The sequence below is a fragment of the Dreissena polymorpha genome, chromosome 5 (assembly GCF_020536995.1).
Source record: "Dreissena polymorpha isolate Duluth1 chromosome 5, UMN_Dpol_1.0, whole genome shotgun sequence".
NCBI lineage: Eukaryota > Metazoa > Mollusca > Bivalvia > Myida > Dreissenidae > Dreissena > Dreissena polymorpha.
In genome coordinates, this window is record NC_068359.1 from 58836288 (window position 1) to 58857221 (window position 20934).

Consider the following 20934-nt stretch of genomic DNA (forward strand, 5'->3'; position numbering starts at 1 on the left):
TAACCCTTTACCACTAAGATATGTATTAAACCCTTTACCACTTAGATACGTATTTAACCCTTTATTAATTAGATATAATATTTAACCTTTAACAACTAAGATATGCATTTAACCCTTTACCACTTAGAAATGTATTAAACCGATTACCACTTAGATACGTATTAAACCCTTTACCACCCAGATACATATTTAACCCTTTACCACTCAGATACGAATTTAACCTTTTACCACTTATATTTGTATTAAACCCTTTACCATTTAGATACATTTTTTTTGTATTTAACCTTTTACCACTTAGATATGTATTAAACCCTTTACCACTTAGATACATATTTAACCCTTTACCAATTAGATACGTATTTTACCTTTTACCACTAAGATATGTATTAAACTGAATACCAGTTAGATACGTATTTAACCATTTACCACTTAGATACATATTTAACCCTTTACCACTTAGATATGTATTTAATCTTTTACCACTTATATTTGTATTAAACCCTTTACCACTTAGATAGATTGTACTTATTTAACGCTTCACCACCTATATACGTATTTAACCTTTTACCACTTAGGTATGTATTTAACCCTTTACCACTTAGATATGTATTAAACCCTTTACCACTTAGAAAAGTATTTAACCCTTCATTTAGATGATATGTATTTAGCCTTTTACTACTAAGATACGTATTTAACCCTTTACCACTTAGATATGTTTTAAATCCTTTACCTCTTAGATAAGTTTTTAACCCTTTACCACTAAGATACATAAATAACCCTTTACCACTTAGATAAGTATTTAACCCTTTACCACTTAGATACGTAATAAGCCCTTTATCACTTAGATACATATTTTCATGCATTGGTAGTTCCACAGAAAGTTATATTTAATTTAACTCCTTTCTTACTAGATTCAAGTTTTTAACACTTCATCTCCAAACCTTAGAAACTAATCAGTAGAAAACAGCATAAAACCTGAACAGACTGAGAGTTACTCCCAAGCTGTTCAGGATTTATGCTGTTTGCACATAGAAATGCATGTGCATAAAGTGTTATGATCCCACAGTATCCCATGCAGTCTGCACATGCTGATAAGGGACGACAGTGACTTTCCCCCAATAGTTTTGGTAAGAAGTGTCTTTCTTAAATGGAAAAATTCCATTTAAAGCAGAAAAACATAGTCGAATCTGGGAAAGCACAAAATGCAAATGCATTAAGCCCCATTTTCCTAGAGTGTGACTAATACAATAACTTTAAATATAGACGATGTTAAATAGAAAACAAGAGCATCGCCTTGCTGGTGCAGACCGCTCATCTATTTTCTTTTTAAAGGTGAAGGGACTCTCAATTTCAATCACAAACGAGGGAGGGGTGGAGTGAAGAGGGGTGTATAGTGTGGGGGTGTGGTCATTTATTGCATTATCTTCCAAAAATGCAGAAAAAAATAATCCCGGGGGGGTGTGAGGGTGTGGTGGTAATTTGTGAGATGATGTTAAAAAAAAAAAAAAAAAAATAGGGGGGGGGGGGGGGGGATTCGGGTGGGGGGGTAGGGGGATTCTTGGGTGCGATGGTTGGACGGTATTTCAAACATAAAAAAATAAAAATAAATATTTGTGTATTTTAACCGTTTCAAAAAAAAATTGGGGGGGGGGTGGGGTGGGGGTATAGTGTGAGGGTGTGGTGGTCATTTGTGAGATGATCTTAAAAAAAAAAAAAAAAAAAATAGGGGGAGGGGAGGGGGGGAAGGGGGGGGGGGGAGGGCACAGGGGATGGTTTGGGTGGAGTCTATTGTGGTATGTCAGGTATGAGTAGTTTTGTCAAAGTATCAATCAAATCTAATCATAAATAAAGAAGTTATGGCAATTTTAGCAAAATTTTATAATTTGACCTTGAGTCAAGGTCATTCAAAGGTCAAGGTAAAATTCAACTTGCCAGGTACAGTAACCTCATGATAGCATGAAAGTATTTAAAGTTTGAAAACAATAGCCTTGATACTTAAGAAGTAAATTGGATTGAAACACAAAATTTAACCATATAGTCGAAGTTACTAAGTCAAAAACGGGCCATAATCCCGTAAAAATGACAACCAGAGTTATGCAACTTGTCCTTTTACTGTACCCTTATGATAGTTTGCGAGTGTTCCAAGTATGAAAGCAATATCTATGATACTTTAGGGGTAAAGTGGACCAAAACACAAAACTTAACAAAATTTTCAATTTTCTAAGTATAAAAAGGGCACATAATTCTGTCAAAATGCCAGTCAGGGTTACATTACTTTGCCTGCACAGTCCCCTTATGATAGTTAATAAGTGTTGCAAGTATGAAAGCAATAGCTTTGATACTGAAGGAATAAAGTGGACTTAAACACAAAACTTAACCAAATTTTCAATTTTCTAAGTATAAAAAGGGCACATAATTCTGTCAAAATGCACGCCAGAGTTATCTAACTTTGCCTGCCCAGTCCCCTAATGATAGTTAGTAAGTGTACCAAGTTTGAATGCAATAGCATTGATACTTTCTGAGAAAAGTGGACCTAAACGTTAAACTTAACTGGATGCTGACACCAACGCCGACGCCAAGGGGATGACAATAGCTCATAATTTTTTTTCAATAAATAGATGAGCTAAAAAGTGATAACAAGCAAATTCGTTGAATTGATATCCCCCACCAATATGCTTCTGGACACAAAAGTTTTCAGGATGGATGGACAACGCCCTTTGACCTCAATGTGTGACCTTGACCTTAGCCCTTAGGATTATGGGTGTTGAATGTGAAGCACCCCCAAATGTCTGAGAACAACTATGGCAAGTTTCATGGCTCATGTGTTAATAGAGATTAAGCTCTAAGCTTATATTAAAAAGCATTTTTCCAAGATACAAAGGGCCATAACTCTGTTATAATAATTAACAGATGGTGTACAATGCCATTTGGTGTGCATCATCCTCTTATCCATATATATATATACTCATACAAAGTTTCAATAAAATCCGCCAAAGCACTTCCAAGATATGGTTCCAGACGGAGGGACGGAAAGGCGGACTGGCGGAAAGATCGACGGACAGACAACGCCAAAACAATATCCCTCCGCCTATGGCGGGGGATTATAAGTTATAATGTGTTTCTTTAAAATATAATTTTCAGTGTTAGTCAACTTTAACAATTGAGCAGCAGACAGAATAATTCTTAGATCTACAAAGAACTATCTTAAATAAATAAATTACATGGTCATTTCAAAAGCACATTGTGAATATCCAGAGTGAATAACAAATCCTGCTATAAAATTGTTCACCTGTACATTCTTTTTTTTTGCAGATGGCAATATTAAGACCATATTACATAAACAAACAATTTGAAGATCCAGAAACCATTCTTCTGGAAAGACTTGATTACCGGAAATCCACAAATCTGCAGTAAGGATAAACTATCTCAGCAAGACAGATTTTCATTCAAATAATGTCTCAAGTAGACAGGGTTGAATTTCCGCCTCTCTTGATCCAGTTGATACACATAATGTTGTTCCTTGGACAGAAAATGATAAATGCCCAAAGCTTTCCAGGGGAAATATAAATGGCTAAGTCAATCATAGAATAATTTCCCTGTAAGAGCATTTAATAAATAAGCCTCATTCTGGAAAAGTGCATCATGTGCCATCCCAGATTAGCCTACGGAGCCCCAATAGCTGAACTACACTATCTGCCTACAATGCATTTTTAACCCTTTACCACTGAGATACATATTTTGAGGCATTTGAAGTCCCTTAGAAAGATTAATTTAAGACCTCTTTTACAAGATCCAAGTGTTGAAGGTTTCAATTCTAACCAACAATTAGATACTGATGAGCAGCAAACAGCATAAAACCTGAACAGACTGCGAGTTACTTGCAGGCTGGTCTGGTTTTATTCTGCCTGCACATTAGCCATTTTCACTTAGCTTCTAAGTGGGAAAGGGTTAATTTGTCTTGAAGAGAGTTCTGTACACGAAAAATTCCATACAAGCGGATGGAGTCGTCCAGGATCAGCCTGTATGGGTCACACAGGCTAATCCGGGAATACATTTGTGTATTGTTCTGAGAAAACTGAGCTTAATTCATGTGCGCACAGACTAATCAGGGACAACACTTTCCGCTTTTATGGTATTTTTAGTTTTAAGGAAGTCCCTCCTTACCGAAAATCAAGTTTAGGCGGAAAGTGTCATCCCTGATTAGCCTATGGGGACTTCACAGGCTAATCTCGGACGACACTTTACGCACATGCATTATGACCAGCTTTCACAGAACAAGACACATTTTATGAACATGCATTAAGCCCATTGTCCCAGAACAAGGCTCTGTGATGAGCTTAAAAGTGACATACCGTATATGTCCTTATTGCCGCGCACTGCGCATGTTTTTTTTCAAAACCCATGCGCTTTAGATTCGACCCACTATTACCTATTTCTCACATTTGAACAATGTAACATTTTCATTTCCTGCCGCTCACAACATTGTTTAATCCAATCAAATGACATAGTCTGCTGCAGACCCGGTACATCGCAATGTCCAATTTAACGCAAATTGACTTTGGATCCCATTTAATTTTTTCACTGACTTAAATATTTCCCTATTCAGAGACGGTCACCATTAAATCCAGTTTGACCCGGTATTTCGCGCCTTCACTGCGTGTCGTTGATATATTTGTATTGTCACAAACAATACACCCAAACGCTCAATACCATACAGTTGGCGTCACCGACGTAAAGCGCACGTGCCACCCATGACAAAGTCCTTTCACTGCTGCCTAGCACCCGAGTTACGCTCAGTCCTCGATGAGTATACATCGAAAAAACATATAATCAATACTGAACAATGACCATGGTAATTGCTTTACAGAAACAGCGTACTTGTTTTGTTTTGTTTTAAGAAATCAAATGCATAATTATCGTACGCGATCACGATCACCAAGTTTTGATACTACGCACTACAGTACAATTGTTTAATGTTCAAATGCTTTTCTGTCTAACATGTAATTATGGGTTATGGAGAACCTTCTTGCCGGACCAGGGACAGAACCAATTGTTTTGTCAGACTCCGATGAACATGTGGATGACAAGGAGCTAGATGTTGAAACAGACTATGATAGCGCTGGTCATTAGTCCAATGTCATTTGTTTGTCTGTGATGAAAGAAGAAATAAAACGAGTCTATATCTCTATGATTTATCACTCACCTGTGCTGACGACAATAATTATTATTATTGTTGGTTTGTAACCTATGTAGTATACTTGCAGGGTAGCATATTTACGGTGTCACCGTGTTGCAAACAAAATGGCCACAAAACAAAGTTTTCAAATGTTATGTGCCACTCTTTAATGAATTACGGGCTACATAAATCTTATCTTATGGTTCCGATAAATTCCGATGAACCCCAGATAAGACGGCCTGCGAGTCTATTAGGGCATGAGCGTCAATAAGGACATATATGGTAATCCAAGCCAAAAGCTGTGCAGAGTTGTTTTTTAATTGACTTCAAAGCAAGCATTTGTAACTTTAAGCTCCACCTAAAACATCACATAAACAGCATTTTCATTCTCACTCGCAACAAGCAAAACAATTTACTCCACGCTAAAAAACTCGCTAATAATCTTTTGAATACTAGAACACTTGACCCGGTGCGCAAAGAATTCGTCCTGAAATTTCATGACGGAGTGCAAGCATCACCTGGTTGTTCTTGGACAAAGCAACGTTCTTTAAGTGATCGATGTACTGGCACTTTTCGCTGACGGAGCTGACGTAAAATGTTATTTTCAATTCCATACTCAAGTTTGTAAGTACAATGTACTAACTGGCCATCATTTAATTAGCGATAAATACTTTAAACTTTGATTTTTGCAACTCGAGATGACTGGTGCGTGACCATTTTTTTCAGACCATTTTTTTCAGATGGCCATTAAGTCAGTTTCGACTGAAATTTATAAAGGACATTATTTTGTATTTTACATGTAACTCAAACACTCCTAAGAAATTTATTTCATTTAAAATATGAAATGATACAGCTTTTGAACAATTTATGTGTCCAACAAATGATATGAATAAGGTTTTTCTAATCTGTACTGATCTTATGTATCTTTAAACAAGGAATCACAATTTACATAATCAGTGTAATTTATAATTCTGCAAATGCAAGATACTGGTAAGGAAGTCAGAGGTGTTCCTTTGTCTGTGTGCATGCAAGTGTTTATGTACAGATACAGAGATATGTTACTTTCTAATTGAAAAAACATACAGAATATTTGTTATAAGCACCTTATGTTTGAAACAGTGCAAGGTTCTACAGATTCCTGATCTATAAGATTCCATCTCTGTTTTCTATCGATTGTGCACACCTCATTAACTAGGAGACAATCAGGTCTAAATCTGGATTGCTATTCCATCATAAAGACTTTGAAAAACATTGGGGACAGAGGTGACATTCTTCTCAAAGAGATAGATCAGTTGATATTCATCTCAATCCATAAGCCTTAAAACAAGATTAAAACACCTCTGGGTCCAGTTTCTAATGAGATAAATTTTAACTTACATGGAAAAAAAGAAAAAATAACAACAGAATACTGATCTATCCAAACTTTTGTCCACTATATAAAGACAATAGGAGCTGTGTTTTGCGTAACCTGGGCTTATTATTCATGTTTGAAGAGTTGTCCCGCATTGGCCTGCGCAGACTTATCTGGGATGACCTCAACCCATCCCAGAATTTCTGAATAATACACCATACCTGACCTAGTGCTCACTATAAAGGGTTGCATATAACAATTAATTTACTATAATTAGACAAAGAACAATAACATAAACAGCTAGGTTGAGAAAACTATGTTTGGCAACAAGTCAATTAATTCCATTCATGTATCAAATGCATACTGAGGACCTAATCGAATGTAACTACATCCACATATAATGGAATAAGATCTGCCATAAACTCGACCATTGTGGCGACTATGGACTACATGTATGTCGAGCTATTCCATTTTAGCCAGCTCAACAAATATGCTCAAGATAAGAAAGCCATATAATATTTACATCGAAGATTTTATTTCCAATACAATTATGTAGCCATGGCTTTAAACTCTTGAATCCTTTATGCCTCCCATCATAATGAGAAGTGAAAAAATGTGTCCAATATCACATGGTGGACATATGCTTGACAAAATGACAAAATATCTGCCGTAAAGACGTCTGATCGAATGAATTATATCCAATTTGAAAGGAAAAATGCAATCATGGTTCCTTGAAGTCTTTCTTGCTTTCAGAGATTTAATCAAGCAATCAGTATTCCATAGCCTCATACATAGGCAAAGTGGATTTGTCGTTTATGATAGCATTTTCTGATAACGGATTTTCAGTGATAGATTCCATTCATTAGCAATGCTGCCATGAAATATTGGCGGAACCCATCGAGCATGATGAAACTGTGAATTTGGCTTTACTAGGCTTTCAATAAAATAGTTCATCAGCAAATTAAATTAAATTTTTACCCCAATTGGCTGAATAAAACATATATTTTATAAAATACCAATGTGAATATTGATATACATTCCTTCCAAAAGACACTTTTTATCAACAGAAATCCCACAAATATGCAACTAGAGCTTTGTCACAGACATGACGTAATTACCCCCACGTGCCGCATTGACACAGACTATTTTGCATGCTGTCTTCACAAAACAAGAGAATCTAATTTATGGCGATTTTTTTAAGAATTATTATTCCATTATCATTAATGGCCATTTTTGACCTTTAAACTCAAAGTGTGACCTTGACCTTGGAGATATCAACATAATTCTTGTGTGCGACACACCGTCCAACGATGGTGAACAAATGATTTTAAATGTCACAAAAAAGTTATGGCACGGACAAGCTCATTTATGGCCTTTTTTGACCTTTGAACTCAAAGTGTGACCTTGGCCTTGGAGATATCGACATAATTCTTTTGCGCGACACACCGTCCAATTATGGTGAACAAATGTGCCAAATGAATTTAAAATCTCACAATAAATGACAAAGTTATGGCTCGGACAAGCTCATTTATGGCCATTTTTTATCTTTGAACTCAAAGTGTGACCTTGACCTTTGAGATATTGACGTAATTATTTCGCGCGACACACCGTCCAATGATGGTGAACAAATGTGCCAAATGATTTAAAAATCTCACAATGAACAACATAGTTATTGCCCGGACAAGATTTGAAACAGACTGACCGACCGACAGACAGACCGACAAAGTGACTCCTATATAGCCCCCATTACCAATGGTAATGGGGGTATAATAAGGATAAATAATCTCAGCTAGACAGACTTGTATTTACCCATTTATGCCTAGTGGACTCTCCCATCCTTCTAAATTGGACCAACTTATTTCCAAAATTAGGGATGTCTAGTATATTTATTTATACAGTCCACTCTCGTTATCTCGACATCGGATATCTCGATATATTCGATATGGCGAAGTAAGCTCAATGTCCCAACTTTTTTCCTTCTTTATCTATATAAATAAACATCGCATATCTCGATTTTCGTTATGTCGAATAATTCGATATGTCGATATAAAATTTTATCCCGGGTCCCGATTTTACATGTATTTACTGCGGTTTATCTCGAAGTGCGAATAACTGTCCCAGTGTCTGCAAAAGGTGAGAAATATTTTCTTTGATACTTCACCGTCCCGCTTCGCCCGGCTGCTCCCGATACTGTGCGGTAGGAAATTGATCCGTTGATTGCATCAATGATCACACGTGTGTAATGTCGTTAGCCATTAACACTTGAGTAAAGTCCGTCACTTTAACATCAATTAACTGCAATTAATACACAACCTGCCGAAAGGCCGAAAGACTAATTGTTTCTACAAACAACATTCCAAAATGCATTGAGTTATATTTTTGCTTATATAAATGGCTTTTCATTTTTATTTGATCCTGTACTAATGATCGATTGAACTCTGCATTTCAAACTACAAAATGTACATGTACAGTTCAGTATTCCGGTACGTGATTTAGCATGGTCAGATGGAAAACCCTCGTCTTGATTGGACGTCAATTGCATCATAACTTTAAATAGCAACATAACCGGATGTTTACTCGACAGTTTAGAAAAATTATAACCGCATGTGCTCATGCAATTCTGTAATACTTAAAACGTCATTTTAAGCATTTAAATAGCAAAATAAATCGTGCTTTGTAAAAACGCGTATATATCAGGTAGAGAGTATTATGCCACACGGTGACGGCTCTAGTTAGACCACTTAGCAGGTATTTAGATGTTGAATAACAAGGTAAATTTTCGTCACATCTTTTCTTTGAAAACGTCTTATCGGATATCTCGAACTCTCGTTATCTCGATATTTTTTCTTGTTCACGCCGACTTCGAGATAACGAGAATGGACTGTATATTTAGAATATTTCTTACAGAAATTCCTTTAAGCAAACAGCGCAGACCCTGATGAGACACTGCATCATGCAGCGTCTCATCTGGGTCTACGTTGGTTGCCAAGGTCTTTTTTTCTAGACCCTAGTCATAAATGGGTTAAAACAACATCTCAAGTACAGAGTTAGAAGGTCCACTTTCCACTTCTGTTTAGCCAGTTAACCCTTTCAGTGCAGGAACCGAATTTTGAAGGCCTTTGCAAACAGTTTGGATCCAGATGAGACGCCACAGAACATGGCGTCTCATCAGGATCCAAACTGTTTGCTATTCGGATAATATTTTTTGAAAAAAATCGAAGAAAATGCTAATTTTAGAAATTCAGCAGACGACATTTTAGCAGAAGACAAATTACCCAGCATGCAATTTGGGTTAACCCTTTCACCATCAGGAGCAAAGTGAAAATGGCGTTTACAACCAGCATTAAACCAGAACAGCTTGTGAGTAACTCGCAGTCTGTTCAGGTTTTATGCTGTTTGCTGCTCATCAGTATTTAATGGTTGGAAATGAAGCCTTTAAAACTTGAAAATAGTAAGAAAGGCCTTAAATTAAATTTAACTGTCGAAGGGACTACACATGCGCCAAATAATACATATCTTAATTAATGGTAAAGGGTTACAATACATCTTAAGAAACTGGACCCAGGAGTGTGTAACCCATATGGTGAACAAAAGTTTTTTCAAGCTGAAAGTTAAACTACAGCATAAGAAAATTGACCTAGGTTTTGTAACTTTGCTCTGATTCTTATGAATTGAGGATAAAATCAAAGATGGATCTCTTTTATGAGAACATAATTGGTTTGAGCCCAGCTGTGTGAAAAGGGGTTTGAATGCATGTGTGTAAGTGTCATCCCAGAATTCAGCCTATGCAGTCAGCACAGACATATCAGGGGCGACATTTTTATGATCCTTTTCGTTTGAAAAAGTCCCTTCTTAGCAAATATCAGTTAAGGCAGAAAGTGTCATCCCTGATGAGCTCATGCAGACTGCACAGACTAAGCTCAGACAATGCTTTAAGCACACATGTGTCTTGTTCTGAGAAAACTGGGCTTAATGCTTGTGTGTAAAATGCTGTCCCAGATTAGCCTGTGCAGTACGCACAGGCTAATCAGGGACGATACTTTCCGCTTTATGGTATTTTTAGTTTGAAGGAAATCCCTTCTTACCGAAAATCAAGTTTAAGCGGAAAGTGTCGTCCCTGATTAGCCTGTGCGGACTGCACAGGCTAATCGGGGACGACACTTTACGCACATGCATTATGCCCAGTTTTGTCAGAACAAGACACATGTGTTAAAACCCTCTTTTCACAGAGCATGGCTCATTCATATCATTTCTTGATAGGATACTGACAGTAAATGTGACCTCTGTCCTAAATGTTTTTCAAAGTCTTTATGATGGATTGTTACAGCAATCCAGATGAAGATGTGAGTTCCTCCTAGTTAATGAAGTGGGCATGATTGAAAACATCTAGACAATGGAATCTTTTAAAAGGAATATGTGGAACCTTGCAGTTTCAAACATAAGGTGCTTATGACATATTTTTAGAGCGCTTTATGTGCAATAACAAAGCAAGCTACATATCTCTGTATTTGCACAAATTATAACACTCACAGAGAATACATCTGACTCGGTCACCAATCTCACTTTTAAGTATTATAAATTACAATGGCTATGTACATCACAATTTCCACTTTGCCTCTCAGTGGGAAAGGGTTAACTCTTTACCCCTTATAAACGCATGTTGACGCATTTGAAGTCCTTTAAAAAAGTAAATTAAATTCAAGTCCTTTCTTTATATTAAAGTTTGAATAGCTTCATTTCCAATCATTAGATAATGAGAAGCAAACAGCATGAAACCTGAACAGACTGCAAGTTACTCGCAGGCTGTTCTCACTCAGGTTATATGCTGGTTGCAAAAGCCTTTTCCACCATGCCTCTGAGTGGGAAAGGGTTTACTTATAGCTGGAAAAAATAACTGTGTGATACTGGGTCAACTAACGTTAATTCACAATATTTTTGGGTTACACACACCTGGGTCTAGTTTCTCAAGATGTAGTTTAACTTACATGGAAAAAAACTTATCAGGATACTGATTCAACTTCTGTTTCAAGACTTTTACAATATTGAGATACATGTCAGCGCAATTTACCGACTATGGACAGACAGACAGACATGATGGGCAAGGTGCAAACCTTTAGTCACCTCCAGTTAAACTTAAGGGATCTAATTTTTTTTTAAGGCCAATCCCCATCTCATGTTCATCCTTTGTTACATTTTTGAAACTATTAAATTTTAGCATTTTGTTTTCAAAAAACCATACTCAGAAACTGATTTTATGTACAACAATTTTTTAAGTCCAGATCTCAAATCTCCCTTTTCACATATGTTTGTTCCTGGCAAAAAAGATAAATTTAAAGTAACATTACTACTCAAAATCACGAAAATGTCGAACAATTGTTCGTAAAATAAACTTAACCAATAAAAAAATCAGTGTTCCTTATGGCAATTGCCGAAATCTCAACGCCAGATGTGGTCTGGTAAAATAGATGTTTGTAGATACAAAATGCTCGTTTTTATTATTGTTTTGCATATCTATTCATACGACACATGAACACTAACATGTTGCTCGTGTGTCTTATGAAAAGATAAATTCGCGGGAAATAATTGTGGCCACAAATAAATAAAAACGAGCATTTTGTATCTACAAAAATCTATGTAATCATACCACATCTAGGGTTGACATTTTGGGGCTATTGCTACAAGGAACACTGATTGTTAAGGTGTTAACTTTATTTTACGAAATACTTAACGAAATTTTCGTTGATTTTGAGCGTTATAGAGACTTTAATCATTTTTGCTTCTTCGATTAATTTTACAATACATGGCATTAATTGCATGCTTGAAGTTACCAACAATTATCATGTGAAATAGCCCTGACTGACTTATTCTCCAATCACACTTGATTGTTGTTAAGATTTATTGTCTAAATGGATGACAAAAGTGTATTGTAATTAAATTGGCTTTAATAAACAAGAAACCGTCGGAGACGGGTGATGCTCCCCAAAGGTTTTTTTGTCACAATATTGCACTATATATTCAGATAAAAGGAAACGTCTTGAGGGGCATAACTTTCGACAAAATAATACGATGGATGGTTTAGCAACTTAAAAATAAATAAAATGGGCATCTTCTCAATGTATTTAAGCTTCCCATAAAGCTTCATTGAATTCCAGTAAGTAGTTGGGGAGAAATAGCCCGGACAAGAATTGCACTATATGTACAGTTTATAGAAAATTTCAAAGGGCCATAACTCTGTGAAAAATAATCCGACCATAACCGGCTGATAATATGCACATCTCCTCTTGATAGTGAAGCTTCCCGTAAAGTTTTATTGAATTCTGGTCATTAGTTGCTGAGAAATAGCCCGGACAAGAATTGAACTATATGTACAGTTAATGGAAAATTTCAAAGGGCCATAACTCTGTTATAAATCATCCGACCAGAACCGGCTGATAACATGCACATCTCCTCTTGGTAGTGAAGCTTCCCATAAAGTTTCATTGAATTCCGGTCATTAGTTGCTGAGAAATAGCCAGGACAAGAATTGCACTATATGTACAGTTAATGGAAAATTTCAAAGGGCCATAACTCTGTGAAAAATCATCCGACCAGAACCGGCTGATAATATGCACATGTCCTCTTGGTAGTGAAGCTTCCCATAAAGCATCATTGAATTCCGGTCATTAGCTTCTGAGAAATAGCCCGGACAAGAATTGCACTATATGTACAGTTAATGGAAAATTTTTAAGGGCCATAACTCTGTGAAAAATCATCCGACCAGAACTTGCTGATAATATACACATCTCCTCTTGGTAGTGAAGCTTCCCATAAAGTTCCATTGAATTCCAGTCATTAGTTGCTGAGAAATAGCCTGGACAAAATTGTGCACGGACGGACACACACACACGGACAGACGAAGCGGCAACTATATGCTCCCCCCAAAATAAATATTTGGGGGAGCATACAAATATAAATGCACATTTGATTTATTTAACAAAAATATATACGTGGGCAGGTCAGATAACTATGTCCATTTAAAGCTTATTACTTCCCTTGACTTTGTTTTTTCGACCCTAGACCTTGAAGGATGATGTTCACCTTGAAATTTTACCACTCAAAATGTGCAGCTCCATGAGATACACATGCATGCCAAATATCAAGGTGCTATCTTCAATATTTAAAAAGTTATGGCTAATGTTAAAGTTTTTTTCCGGACGGACGGACAGACACACTGACTGACGGACAGTTCGACTGCTATATGCCACCCTACCGGGGGCATAAAAAATGAAATGAAAGCCTTGCAGTTTATCATTGAAAAAGAAACACACACAGTACAAACATCATTTTTCATATAAACCTAAAATGCAACAGGTACATGTAACCATGAAAACAAAGGTCATCTTAAATTATATACATATCAGTTGTGTTGGAAACCACACATACACTAGGCGACCCGTGATTTTTGCCTAATTTGTGAAGTCAAGGCGGGCATTTTGCTTTTTGGGTGGAAAATCACCGCAATTTCACGTGACTCGTCACTCCGACGTCGCGCGAGAGCAAGATAATCTTCGCGCTAAATCCCCTCAATGTTTTGGTGATTCGCTGCGATTCGCCGCAATTCGTCGTGACCGCAGTGACAACGATGACTCGCCAATTCAAGCATAGAAACCGAATCGTATCGATAACTTTATACATGTACATAACGCTTCTAATGTTCACAATTATCCGATAATCCAACATCAAAAAAATAATCTTGAACATTTATGTCGGTAAATATGTTTGAGAATTTCATTAAAACAACCATATGACTACGCCATTTTTCAGAAGTGTAAAGAGTACAGCGCATAATGTGGGACACAGCTTTCATTGGACGAGCGTATTTAAATTTAGATTGATACAATACGATCTTACAAAAAAACGTTTTATTGCGTCATACGCCTTCATGTAAAAAACATTTTCCTCCTGGAAATTGTGCTATTAATGCATAATATTATCAAAACAATTTTTTCACACGTAAAGCGTTGTAACAAATTAATATACAATTCAAAACAAATATACTATAAGTATAAATGTTCCGTTAAATTCCCAAATGAGAATAAAAATTTATAATCCGAAACACACTTCTAATGTTTTAATGTTAACACGACGTTTACAAATGCTTTCAATATAGTCACCATGTATATTTCCCCACAAAAGAGCGCGAAATATATGCGGCAATGTACAAGGTCAAGGTATAGGAGTGTGCAAGTATTGATTTTTTATACAAACTGCGTAGCGCAGAGAACATTGAATTCTGTTGATTTCGGTTAAATGTTTCTTTGGTATTTTTAAAACAGTTATATCGCCAACAATTTGATATTTCTTTTAAAGTCAATTCAAATCAAACACGCCGTATCCTTATCGTTACTGATAGAAGTAAAACATAATACCTTGACTTGTATAGTTTTTTTGTTGTGAGAGACCATCTGAGTAAACGCCGAAAAATATATCCAAACTGTTATTTTTTGTCAATGCCCTTTGATCCATTATCGCACTTAATTGGCAGCGCCATCCTGTTGTTTCTGTGATTGTCACATCTTTTCACAGTTTGAACACATAGAAAGAGTGCCAATTAGACACTTGAACAAACACTATCACCCGCTGGACAGTACACACTAAATAATCAAATGTTGAGGGTTTTTTGTTTTTGGCGTGAAAACCCAGAGAAATGTATGTACATTATACATCATCATAAATTTATTGAACTCTGCGAACGCTAAGTGCTACGTTGATATACTCGTGTTTTTTTTCAGCAAAACAAACATAATGTTTAACGGCTTTAATATATACATGTAGGCAATGATGTAATAACAACAAATTATATACCACGATGTCATAATTACATATGTACTTAAAAATAGAACAGTAATGTATTTCCGATTTCCGGCTTATCAAGCATTGTGAATATATGTACAACGCTCGGAAAGTAACGCGAGTATACAACACGAGTTATCCGCATTGGAGCCTTAAACAGAAAATAAATAAGTATAGCATATTTTAGTCCAAATAATTAGATGTAATCTACCGATTACATTTAACCTTTAAATGAAAGAAAGTGTTACTTAAACAATTTTCCGTGTCTTAAGGTGCGAATATTTTGCTAAACACTGTTAACAAAAGGGCTACACGTTATAATTCTTAATGAAATGCAAAAATAAGTATTAACATAATTAATAACGTCAATAAACACACACAGTAAGATCAAAGTTTAAATGGAAAACTTATATCATATTTCTCGTAAATTACCAAATTATTAGTTTCGTCGAAATCAAATAACATGTAGAGAAACAAGGTATTTATAACCGACCAATGACGAAACACTATGCAACTTTCAATTTACACGGTGCTACGCTACATGTATATTGCAACAATATGGAATTTGAACAGTGGTAGTGTATTCGGGCCTGGAATATAATTTATTGTAAGTTTTAATAAACATTCTGCTAATGCAATTAGTTAAATAATGTTTACATGTTATGTTAAATAATTATTGCATGATCATTCTTCTGCGCTGTTATATTAATTTGGAGCCATTAAAGCTTCCGACATTACTTCATCATGTTCATGTCGGAACTGGAGTATTTTAGCTAATACGCCCATTGCATACAACAACAACAAAAGCTTTATTATTGCAATGTATAATGTAAGTGTATACATATATGTTACATGTACATGTAATGTAGTGTAACCCGTAATGTAAATCTCTTAAAAAGGTGAACCACGGCGGTTCGCGGTGATTTGCGGTGATTCGCGCTGATTGCGTAACAGCGAGTTACATCGCGCGACGGTCGCCGAGACATCACCCAAATTTTCTTGTCGCTCGGAATCACCGCAATTTGTCACATTGCATCGATTGCGGTGATGCGAGAATTGCGGCAAAATTCACGGGTCGCGTAGTGTAGAAGGTTATCATGAAACTACAAATTATATGAAAACATGGATACAAAGGTCATCTTAAATTAGATATGCATTCATATACATGTACTTTGTTATGGAAACCAAAAGAAGAAGCTTACCATGTCAACAGAAAACATCCTAAATAGGAATATATACAACTTATATACATGTACAAATATAAAGCAGTTGTACTAACTCAACATATACAAGCCATTTACAAGGTAACATGGTTGAAACAACAGACATCTAACATGTGTGGCACAACAGTTGTCATGCAAAACAACAGAAAAGATGGCAACAAATGACATCTTAAATAGGATGTAACACTGTTGCCATGGGAACAACACACTCCGAAGAACCATGGAAACAAAGGACATCTTACCTGGGCACTGAGCAGCCACTACGTCGAGTGTGTATCGAGTGTCGGGAGTATTGTCAGGGATTCGAGGTGAAATGTTTATTAAGTTGCCTTTGGCATTGTACAATTTGAGAATATCATTAGGTCCTGCCTCTGCCGCAGATCGGAACGTTTCTGAAAAATACACAGGAACACGGTATGAATGTTAAAAGTGTGTTTATGAAATACACCGTCAGAAACTGGGGCCCTTCAGGGTCTAATGAACGCATACATTTTCCTGCAAAAGTAATTGGTCTTGTATATGTTTGTTAGCTTAAATCTTGATTTTTATTTTAATAATTGAGAACATATTAAGATATTTTAAGTATCCAGATTGTGGAGACTGCACAGGCTAATTTAAGACAAAACTGTGCGCACATGAATTAAGCCCCCTTTTTCCCCAGAGAAAAGATTATTCCTTTATGTATTCTTTACAAAGATTGCGTGCAAGTAATATGTTCATTCAGTTTTGATGTAAAATCGCATCTACCAAAAACTGCCATTCACTAGGGAATTTTCTTTTCAACAAAGTTATTGATCCTTAAATTAATTTGCTTTCATCTTTATAATTTTTTTCTACTTCACTTGTTAATATTTCAGATAATAATATCAGATATTGATTTAATTACCGGTTTTCAATAAATTCATATTCTTTCAGTGTATTTCCATTGAATATTTCTTTGTACATGTAGACTTGTTGAAGATTTTACCACTCAGTAAAAATATAGGGCTTTCAATATCAGTAATTGATGTGTCTTTTAAATTGCAATTCAATTTAATAATCCCATACACAATTATTAAAATTTTGTATTGAGCATTTAGCATTATATTTAAAATATTGAAAAAAGAAAGTGCATGACATCATAGTGATGATGTAAAATATTGTTTAGATTATACACTATCAAGGGCAAAAATAAACAAGTGGGCCAAGATGGCCCTAGTTCGCTCACCTGAGAGGAGTTGGTTCATTTAATCTTTACCTAATGTCAAACTTGACCTAGATATTGATAAGACAAACATCCTGGTCAAGTTTCATCATTATGGAACCAAAACTCTGGCGTAGGGAGTGTTTTTGTTTTTGTAAGATTTGAAATGGTGACCTATATTTTGAGTTGACCGCCCTTACCAAACATCAAACTTTGCTTACAAGGATTTTGTATAATACAATGAAAATTTGGACAATCTAAGGACAATAATTATGGCATTAATTATGTGATTTTGCTCATCATCAAACTTGACTGAGATCTTTCAGCAACTTTGATAAAGAATGCTTGAGAAATGTGAATGCTAGAGTGTTTACAAACCAAATGTGGACGGACGGACAGCGGACAAAGACCAATCCTAAAACCTCATCTGAGCAATCAGGTGAGCTAAAAAGTGTGTTTCACCAATCTGAGCCATTTTCCAACATGTCCAAGAAATCGATAAAACCAATGTTTTGACTAAGTTTCACGATGATGAGGCAAAAAATGTGACTTCTATAGTGTTCGATCACAAGGTTTCTCTCTAAATAGTCACATAAGGAAAACTGCCCCACCCCCCTGGCAGCCATGTTTATTGACCCATCGGGACCATTTGAAAACTCATCTCAGATATATATAAAACAAATCTATTCACCAAGTTTCATGATGATTGGGCAAAAAATGTGACTTCAAGAGTGTTCACAAGCTTTTTTTTACTATATAAATATAAGAAAACTGAATATGAGTACTAAACAAGAGACCAGTCACAAAACTGAGCTAAAAACAATAGCTGTCACGATAGGATGACATATGCCCCCTATAAACGCTTTGATAGAAGTTATAGCATTTTTCGAAACCTAAACGCAGATTTCGAAACCTAAACGCGGACCCTAAGTTCAAGGTCAAGGTCACAGGGGTTAACATTTGTGTGCGTATGGAAAGGCCTTGTCCATATAAACATGCATACCAAATATGAAGGTTATATCTCAAGGGACATAGAAGTTATGACCATTTTTCGAAACCTAAACGCAGATTTCGAAACCTAAACGCGGACCCTAACTTCAAGGTAAAGGTCACAGGGGTAAAATATTGTGTGCATATGGATAGGCCTTGTCCATATACACATGCATACCAAATATGAAGGTTATATCTCAAGGGACATAGAAGTTGTGAGCATTTTTGAAACCTAAACACAGATTTCGAAACCTAAACGCGGACCCTAAGTTCAACGTCAAGGTCACAGGGGTAAACAATTTTGTGCGTATGGAAAGGCCTTGTCCATATACACATGCATACCAAATATGAAGGTTATATCTCAAGGGACATATGATTTATGAGCATTTTTCGAAACCTAAATGCAGATTTCAAAACCTAAACGCAGACCCTAAGTTCAAGGTCAAGGTCACAGGGGAAAAAAAATGTGTGCGTATGAAAAGGCCTTGTCCATATACACATGCATACCAAATATGAAGGTTAAAGGGACATATAAGTTATGAGCATTTTTGGAACACTAAATGCACAAAGTGTGACGGAAAGACGGACTGACAGACAGACGGATGGACAGATGGACAGTCTGATCACTATATGACCCCTTTCCTTCGAAAGGGGGCATAAAAACACCCAACCTCGATTAACAATTTAACACATCAATGGTGAGCTAAAAATGTACTAAAATGTAGTTCTAGAACACATTTAGAACTCTATAAAAACCAGTTAGTTCTACAAAAGTTCTAATGGGGGAATATGAACACGTATAGAACAGATCTAGAACCAAGGTCTACAATTGTTATACATATTTAAAATAAACTAATTCAGACAATGATAATTTGACTTCAATTTCAAATAAGTAAGTTCTACAAAAGTTTTAATGGGGAATAAGAATACATATACAGGTCTAGAACCAAGGTCCACAATTGTTCTACATATTACCTCCCTGTATGTTAAGGGAATTTCCTCCCTTTAAAATGTTCTTTATATATATTATTAATTATACTTATTGAGTTATTGTTTATAATGATATTGATGTCAACAATATTATACTTATTTTCTAATTCTGTAACTATTTGAAGTATATTGTTTTAGTTAAATAAAGTTTATATATTTTCTTATATAAACTTTATTTAATAATGTAAGGTAATTAGGTTAATCCTGATGAAAAGTTCACTTGGAACTATGTTTTAGAACAGTTCCGATGGTTTGCTTCAAATAAGTCTGGAACAAACATTCTAGAACAGTTCTGAAAACCCAGGCGAAACGATGACCATGGTAGACCATGGTCACCATGGTTTTTGATGGTTGACCATGGTATTTGATTGTCAGCCATCAAAAACCGTGGTGGAACATCATATCAGGACCATGGTTGACCATGGTTGACCATAGTCACAAAAAACATGGACCATGGTTGGCAATGGTGACCATGGTCAACCATGGTTGGCAATGGTGACAAAAGACAGACCATGGTTGGACATGGTCATTGCTGTTTTTACAAAGGAAGAATATTATGTGCACAGGACGTTGAAATGGGCAAGCTGAATGAAGACACATGGTTTATGTTATATTTGGAAATGTAAGTCTTTAATAAATTACCAGCTAAACTGATCAGCCATTGGTTCCATTTTAACTTCTTTGGCACTGTGTTCACCTATGTTTCCCAATTTTTGCTACATTGTATCACTTTTTCCTCTGCTTTATGAATGTTTTTGCCATCAACATAATCAGAAGCATAACCAATCATTTCATACTCATTAACTGTTCGCCAACATGTCGATGAAGTGTCAGCAATTCAAATGATTTTATTACAATGTTGAATTTTATCTTTAAGTTCTTTCAGTAATTCAATGTCCCTGGACACATAATATTCCCTTAAAGTAAGAACCTTTCTACACAAGTGTTCAATGCCAAAAAGTTAATTATTAATGTCAAACTGCCTTTCATTTCTAGTTTTGGTAAATAAAAAACAGAACTATCAAGCCTGACCTTTTTCCTGGAATTCTCTAGGAAATTCCTGCAGAAATTCCAGCAGTTATCATCAGCCTTTTTTGTCAAAACCATGACCACTTAAGCCTGTTTTGCTGTTTTACAAAAGGAAGGCCATATGACTATGGTCTATGCTAACTACGTTTTGTTAAATGGC

General features: G+C 35.9%; 1 protein-coding gene across 3 annotated transcripts in view; it reads right to left on the reverse strand.

Annotated features, from left to right (window-relative positions):
• Positions 1-20934, reverse strand: part of LOC127831836 (high affinity cGMP-specific 3',5'-cyclic phosphodiesterase 9A-like) — a 115426-nt gene that overhangs the window by 71825 nt on the left and 22667 nt on the right. For all 3 annotated transcript variants that reach the window (XM_052356909.1, XM_052356910.1, XM_052356908.1), the window contains exon 2: positions 16825-16974. In XM_052356909.1, the coding sequence (XP_052212869.1) occupies positions 16825-16974 (150 nt within the window). The remainder of the gene's footprint in view (positions 1-16824; positions 16975-20934) is intronic.